The sequence below is a fragment of the Chinchilla lanigera genome, unplaced genomic scaffold (assembly GCF_000276665.1).
Source record: "Chinchilla lanigera isolate Chin_1 unplaced genomic scaffold, ChiLan1.0 scaffold00083, whole genome shotgun sequence".
Lineage (NCBI taxonomy): Eukaryota > Metazoa > Chordata > Mammalia > Rodentia > Chinchillidae > Chinchilla > Chinchilla lanigera.
Window position 1 is genome coordinate 6,961,502 of NW_004955484.1, and position 7,873 is coordinate 6,969,374.

General features: G+C 50.7%; 1 protein-coding gene across 2 annotated transcripts in view; it reads right to left on the reverse strand.

The window, feature by feature from the left end:
- Nucleotides 1-5,760, reverse strand: part of Wwp2 (WW domain containing E3 ubiquitin protein ligase 2) — a 113,442-nt gene extending 107,682 nt beyond the window's left edge. Inside the window, exons 1-3 of one of the 2 annotated variants that reach the window (XM_013503940.1) lie at nucleotides 5,676-5,760; nucleotides 382-529; nucleotides 66-187 (exon numbers count right to left, since the gene is read on the reverse strand). In XM_013503940.1, coding sequence (XP_013359394.1) covers nucleotides 66-187; nucleotides 382-529; nucleotides 5,676-5,745 — 340 coding nt within the window. In that variant the 5' untranslated portion in view covers nucleotides 5,746-5,760. Of the gene's footprint in view, nucleotides 1-65; nucleotides 188-381; nucleotides 530-5,675 lie in introns of those variants that run through there. The other variant, XM_013503941.1, reaches the window with a different exon arrangement.
- Nucleotides 5,761-7,873: the final 2,113 nt, after the last annotated feature.

Here is a 7,873-nt window from a genome sequence, read left to right on the forward strand (position 1 = left end):
GGGGCCGGAGGGCTGCGCCGCGCCCGTCCTGCGCCCCACGCGCCGGCCGCCAGCCCTCTACGTACTTTTGCCCCCATTGTTCTTCAGGACGCTGGAGAGGCTGACGGAGGCCGTGCCCAGCAGCTCGTTCCTCAGCGTGTGGCAGCTCCAGACCTTCAGGTCCAAGTGACTCTGCGCCGTGACGTTCCTGGAAGACAAGCACCTGAGTCACCACGTCCCGCGCGGCCACCCCATGACCGGGGGCGGAGCTGGGCTGAGGCTGGGCTGAGCGCGCCCTCCCCGAGCCCGCCCCGCAGCCCCGCGAATAATGAGCTCTGTGAGCTCAGTCCGGCGGACGCCCGGCCTCGCCGCAGCCCGCCCGCACGTGCCGCTTCCGCTTACAAGATGATGATCTCGTTCCACAGCAGCTCCGAGCTCCCGATGCGCTTGCCCGTCTTCTTGGTCTCGCTCGGCAGCCCGTCCACCGCCACCTCCACGTAGGAGTTGATGCGGGGCTGCCGGCTGTGCACCTTGGGCTTCGCTGACACCACTGGGCCGGCGAGGAGGAAAAGCGGAAGATGAGTCAGGGCCTCCCAGGGGCCGCCCCGTGGCAGATGTTCTGGCTCTTTGGGGGTTTGTTTTTTGTTTGTTTGTGTTTTATCCAGATTCACAAAAAAAAAAAAAAACTCATTGTGGGCTACACAGTGAGTTCAAGACCAGCCTGAACTACGTAGTGAGGCTCTGTCTCAAAAAACAAAGAAAGAACTATCATTATGGGATAAGTATTGTTAATTATCAGGACCAGTTTATTGTTGGCAAATCCTCTAGACCTTTATGGTTGTTTGTTTTGTTTTGTTTCGTTTTGGTCTTTTTGAGACAGGGTCTCGCTATGTAACTCAGGCTGGCCTTGAGCTCACCTTGTAGCCCAAGCTGGTCTTGAACTCACAGTGATCCACCTGCCTCAGCCTCCCGAGTGCTGGGATTACAGGCGTGCACCACCACGCCCAGCTAGACCTTTATGTTTTATTTCCCTAATTCTTTAAAAATTATCCTCCCAATGTCTTTTTTTTTTTTTATACTGGAAATCGAACTCAGGACCTTACACTTGCCAAGCCAAAATGCTTTCTTTTTTGTTTATTTTTTTTTAATGCTAAGAATCAAGCCCAGGGTATCTCAAATGCTAGACAAGTCCTCTTCCCTGTACTAGCTCCACAAAATCAATTTTAAATGACTGTGATGTAGGCCTACTAAAAGGTAGTTTATTTTGGTCTTTTTGAGAGGGTCCACTATGCAGTTCAGGCTGGCCTTAAGCTCACTTTATAGCCCAGGCTAGCCTCGAACTAGCAACGATCCTCCTGCCTCAGCCTCCTGAGTGCTAGGATTACGGGTACTGGCCACCACCCCCGGCTTATAAGGTAGTTTAACTATTTTTCATTGTGGAAACGACTATTTGCAACTTTTTTGCTCTGGGAAAATTACCACAAACATATACATTTGCATGTGTTGCTCAGCAGTCCCCTAAAGGATAGGAAAAATGTTTTTAAGCTCTCAGAACTGTGCAACATCTTTCCTCGAGGAAGAAAACCACAGCGCTTCCCATCGGTGCTATAGGAATACTTCCATTCCTCCCAGCGTCAGGGTGCTGAGTTCTATGTTCTTTCACTCTCTGCAGATCATACGGATCTTCCAAGTGGTTTAAAGAATATAGCCAACGCTGGATGGGCTGTGTGACAGCACTAGCTAGGCGTGCATTCGCTGAGGGCTCACAGCAGGCTGCCTGCGCACCGGCTCGGGCCCACGGGCCTGCGCGCACCTCCTCCCCTGCTGTTCTTTACTAGCGGGGCTGAGCGCCTTCGCCCGGCCTGCCAGCCGTCCACATCCTCTTGTGTTCATAGGCCTCATGTGCGGCACTCCTCGCGTCCACCTGGCCAGCTAAGTGCCACGGCCGAGGACACCGGTCTTGCGCATGCATGACCCGGGCCGGGGGCGGCAGGGCCCCAGAAGGAAGCCCACCTAGATATCTTCCATCCTGTGTCCCAAGTCAGAGGGTGGAACTGATGCCCCTCACCTAAGACAGCAAGACTGCCCCACCCGAGCGCCCCTCCGTCGAGGGTTAGCAAATCTCCCAGACGCTTCTCTGAAAGGTGAGGGCGGGCCCACAAGTCAGCAAAGGTCAGCTCCCCTTCCAGGTGGTTTTTAGCAGTAACTCCTCCCCAGGGCCCAAAGGTATATAGTGAGAAAGAAGCTCAAAAAAAAAAACACGAAGATTCCGAAGCAACAGCACTGACACAGGAATATAGGTTTGCCACACGGAGACAGGACCCAGGGCAGAACGCTGCGCTGCAGAGACCGAGGTTGACTGACGCCACCTGGTGGTAAGAGCGCAGCTCTGCATGCCTTTAACTCAAAACAGGCACTCCATATGATTATCGCTCCGTGGCTTTGTGCTTGACGATCTTTAAAATCAACACGTTCAGGACGACCCGCTCGGACCCCTCTGTCTCTCTCAGACAGAAACTTCCGCCGATAAGTATATTCTGCCCTTAAACAAATAAATAAATATAAAAAATCAACAAGTTCAAACCCTTTATTTTAGCCAGGCATTGTGGCATACTCCAGGCTGAGGTAGGAAGATTGCTGTAAGTTCCAGGCCAGCCTGGTCTACACAGTGAGTTCAAGACCAACCTGAACTACATATACAGAGCAAGACCCTGTCTTGAAAAACAAAAAACAAAAAAAAAAAAAAAAATTTTTTTCACAATTGTGCCAAGATTTAGGGAGGTACAACTTATCCAGAATCATAGCTAGTCAGGGGTGGGCTGAGACTAGAACCAAGTCTCCCAGCTCCCAGGTAAACTCTTTAAACTCTCTCCACCATGTGTGACCCATCTATTTGTCTATTTATATATTTTCTTTCTCTTTCTTCCTTTCTTTTTTTCATCCTCCGGCTTTTCCCCATATTTTTAAGTTTTGAAAATATTTACATAATTTCAGACTTGTACAAAACATGCAAGAATAATACAAAAAAATTCCTCTACAGTAGCCATTACTGCATCATTCGATATTAATTTTGTATGATATTTGCTAGGCAAATGTTCTAACACAGAGCTACGCCTCTAGCCCAGAAAACAATCTTTTAGCAATCAAACTGCTAAAAATCTAACAACAGGAGCTAAAGTAGGACTCAGTAAGGTACAGGCCTTCAGTAAAGCCCTATGTTCCATCTCCAGCATGCAAAAATAAAAATAAAATAGTCTTACAATACCCTGACTTGATATAGGTAAGGAAACTGGCACCCACATACATGGCTATGAGAGTGTTCATTCCAGCCTGGGATTACAGGCCCACGCCTGTAATCCCAGCACTTAGGAGGCTGAGGCAGGAGGCTCACCACAAGTTCCGGGCCAATGTGGCTTACACAGTGAGTTCAAGGCCAGCCTGAACTACATAGCAAGTCCCTGACTCGAAAGAAAGAAAGAAACAAAGAAACAAAGAAAGGAAGAATGAAAGAATTTCTTCCAAGGAAGCAATCTGGCCTCAAAGTTACACAAGCTCTTCCCTTTTGGTATCATTAGAATTTCGATTTGAAATGTCCCCCAAAACTCACATGCTAAAGGGTAGCTACCAGCCGAGGGGCTCTGGGAGAAGAAATCGGACAATGAGGGCTCTAACTCCGTCACGTGGATTAATCCACTGATGAGATCAAGAGTGATGGCATTATTGGACAGTGAGTTAGTGCGCAGTGACAGAAACAGGAAGTGGAGCCTGGAGGGAGTCTCTAAAGGGAATGGATCATGGAGGTGTGACCTTGGGGACTAACTCCGGTCCCCACCGTCTCTGGAGCTCTCCTTTTTTGTCCACTTCCTGGCTGCCAAGAGCTACGCGGCTTTCCCCCGCCTGAGCCTCCATCACAACGTTCCTGCATCGCTACCGTGCCAACAGCAAAGGAGCCCGGGGACCATGGACTAACCCTGCAACCAAGAACCCAAATGAATCTCCCCTCCTCTGAATTGTTTTTTCTCAGGCATTTGGTCACAGCCACAAACAGCTGATTAAAACAAGTGTGTCTTGTAAGGGACACAAAAGAAACTGATGGTCCTGGTTTCCCCCAAGTAGGATACCGAAGGGCTGAAGGAAAAGCATGTCCACAAATGCAGTAAATAAATGAACAACATTTACACTTCTAAAATGCTCGTGTGGGCCGAGCGTGGTGGCGCACGCCTATAATCCCAGCACTTGCGAGGCTGAGGCAGGAGGATCGTTGCGAGTTCGAAGCCAGAATGGGCTACAAAGTGAGCTCAAGGGCAGCCTGAACTGCATAGTGAGACCCTGTCTCAAAAAGACAAAGAAACACCCATGCGGGCTGGGGGTGTGGCTCAGCAGTACAGCACTAGCCTAGCAAACGCGAGGCCGTGGGTTCAGTCCTCAACACCACAAAAAAAGAAAAATAAAAAGTACTGAGAAAAAACGTGGAGAGAGACAGCTTTGCCTCTGCATGAGCACACCGAGCCCGCAGCCTGAGGGCCACTCCCCACCCCAAGCATCTGCTCAGCCCTGTGACTCCTGCAGAGCTCCGACCGCCAAAGCAGCGTCTTCATTCCAGCAGGGTTTGCTCAGGACCCATCATGTACAGATGCTGACCAAAACAAGGCCGGGCTGGAAACCCTGGCACTCAGAAGGGCTGGGAAGGGGACTGATATGAGGAAGTCAAGAGGGACATGACTGCAGGTCAACAGACCAGATCAGAAAGGCCTCACAGAAGTGGGGAGCTTTTGGGTAAAAACCTAAGAAAGTAAAGACGCCAAGGGAAAGCCTTTCACTCAGAGGGGGTCCGCAAGTGCAAAGGCCCAGAGGCAGGCAGAGCCCTGCCTGCTGTGCGGGTGAAGTCGCGGGGCCTGTGGCTGGAGTAGAGAGGGGGCAACAGAAGCCGAGCAACAGGCTCGTTAGTTTCTGTTCTGAAGGAGACACAGAGCTGCTGGGGGTTTAACAGGGGAGCGACAAGATCTGCGTCACACTTTAACAAGCCGCTGTGTGACCAACAGCTTGAAGGAGACCAGAGGGCAGAAGCAAGGAGACAGCGCAGGAGCTGACAGCCTCAACCCGGAGGGACGCTGGCGGCTTGGTCGAGGCTGGGACAGCGGGGGCGGCAAGAAGTGCTCAGGACTGGATGGATGTGTGCTGAAGATGGAATCCGCCCAATGTGCTGATGGCTGAATACAGGATATGAGAAAGAAAAACCAGGCACTCAGCTCTGGCTGTAAATCTCAGATATTTACTAAACATGCAAGCCGTGGCGTCAGGCTGGCCACTGGACGTATGGATCTGTACTTTCAAGGAAAGACCCCGGCTGAAGACACCAAGCTGGGAGTGACCCTGCCGGCGGCCCTGGATGCCAAGAGGTTGGGAGAGGTCGTCAACAAGGTGAGCGTAGACAGAAAAGAGCCCTGGGATGGGAGGGAATCACCCTGTCAGATATTTTAGCCCAAAGCTCCTTTTTTCCTTTCTCCTTCAAGTACTTTCCTTCTTTCCTGAGAATTCCACCTACAACATGGCAATCCTCTGAGAATGAAAGGTTATGCTCATGAGCCGTTTCCAAAAGTGCGGTCCTGCAGACCAGGTGTGGAACAGGCTCCTGCCGCTTCCCTGTGGGTCAGGCTGGGCCCCCGGTGACATGCACTTGACACAGTGTCACTCACCTTTCAGGGTAAGCTGAGACTTCTCAAAAGGGAGGGCCACTCCTGGCCGGGTGGAGCTGGCAGATGCCATATCATCACCATGAAACTGCAAGATAAGCAGAGAAATGGGTTTAGACTGAGGAGAAGGTGAAAGATCAAGCTCAAAAACTGGGAATGGTGGCCTATGCCCTAAATCCAGTACACAGAAGGCTGAGGCAGGAGGATCTCCGTGAGTTTGAGGCCAGCCTGGACTACATAGTAAGACCCTATCTCAGAAAAAAAGGAAAAAAAAAGTACAGCTCAATATATATTCAAATTTAAAGAGACAGAGGCAAGAAAACATGAATGTCCAAATAACTGTCCATGCTACTTCCTGTAGCACGGCTAACCTCGGAAGGCCACAGAATGGCAAAGCCAGGAGGAAGAGTCTAATGGAACATCTCCACAATGAAAGTCACAGCTTCACAATAAAAACATGACGCGTGGGATTTTTTTTTTTTTAATGGGCAAATGATCCAAACAGACATCTGTCCAAAGAAGATCTCCGAATGGCTGAGAAGCGCACGGAGCGGGGCTCATCATCAGCCATAATGTCCTTGTCGCGCCGTCTTGGCTAGAAGCAGAAGTCTACCTGGCACTGCGAATGCATCTCTTACTCAGGATCGGGGGCCGTGATCATATGTCATTTGGCAAACACTGGTTCACACAGCTACCAGATATTCCAAGGCTGACACACCTCATTATCCGATAACCAAAAAACCACAGTTGTGCCTGCCGCCACTCAGGCGCCAGATAAGCCTCCGAGCCCCGGGGAGCCGTGGCGCTCTTGGTGGTGGAGACAAGTGTTCCAAAGTCCTCGTTTTTGATAGAGAACCTACTTTGTCACTGGCAACGAATACTGTCGGCTGTTTCCCTTGAAATGTCAGGCTCGCTTCATTCACGGGGAAGAAAATGTCTGCCGAATACCCAAATCTTGTAACTTAGTTTGTCTCCAGGATGCTTTCTGGAGTAAAAATGGTGATTTATGAAAAAGCCACAAGTTTAGTTCTCAATTCAAAGAGCCGCCCTTGTGCCGGCACACCTCCCTGCTGGTGCACCTCCCTCCGGAGGCGGGAGTGCTTTGGCTGCTCCCATTTCAGCCCAGAAGGCGAGAAAGACGCGCTCAGAGCCAGGCCTCAACCCGACCCACAGATTTCATCGAGGACTTCGTTTCTTTTAAGGCACCGCTATCCGTCTGTTATGGTTTGACGGATATTTTGCAAGGGAGAACAACATAATACAGGACACATATCTGCTAAGATTATTTATAATAGTCACCCAAAGAATGATATACAAAAGAGTGCAGGAAATCTGTCCACACACTAAGCCCAAGGGAACTAGCCAAGCGCCTGGATCCCACAGAAATGTCCTGCATGAATCCAGCTGAAGACCTACAGCTCATAACAGTGCCTCCCACAGGTCCAACTGGAGGCCTAGAGACCATAACAATATCTCACGTAGGCCTGTTTTCACGGATCTGCGCTGGGAAGGCCCAAAGGTCAGTGGTGGAATCTAGAAAGTCTGCCAGCAGGATGAAGGATCTGTGCCAGCAGGATGAAGGATCTGTGCTAGCAGGCTGAGGGATCTGCACCGGAGCCAGGAAGCAACGCTCAGAGTAAGAACCAGAGCTCCCCTAAAAAGTACCACAGCCATCCTCAGCAACAGTGAGGTCCTGAGCTCCTCCAATGATCAGGACAGCCGAGTTCGTTAGGGAAGCCAACACAGCAAGCTTCTCTACGAGACCGGCAGTGCACCATCTTCTCCTCCGGAACCAGGAAGCGATGCTCAGAGTGAGAACCAGAGCTCCCCAAAGTGAACCGAAGCTATTCTCAGTGCCAACAAGGTCCTGAGCTCCTCAGAGGATGAAAACAGCCGACTTCATCAGGAAAGCCAGCATGACAAGCTCCTCCAACAGAACCAACGGCTCCTTATAGCTTCCACCAGCTCCTAACAGCCTCTCTCAGCTCCCAACAGCCTCCTTCCCTTCTCCAGGTCTGCCTCTTATGCTGCTGGCAACAGTCCCCAGGTGGGCCTCCCACACCCAGCACCACGCTTACTCAGTTCAGCTGGGGGTTACAAGTTGCCCACCAGCTGTCAATCCACTACAACGCTTAATCACCTTGAAACTTATTTGTATGTTTTTATTTTTACGGGTACAGGTTCGCAGTACAGGACGAGCA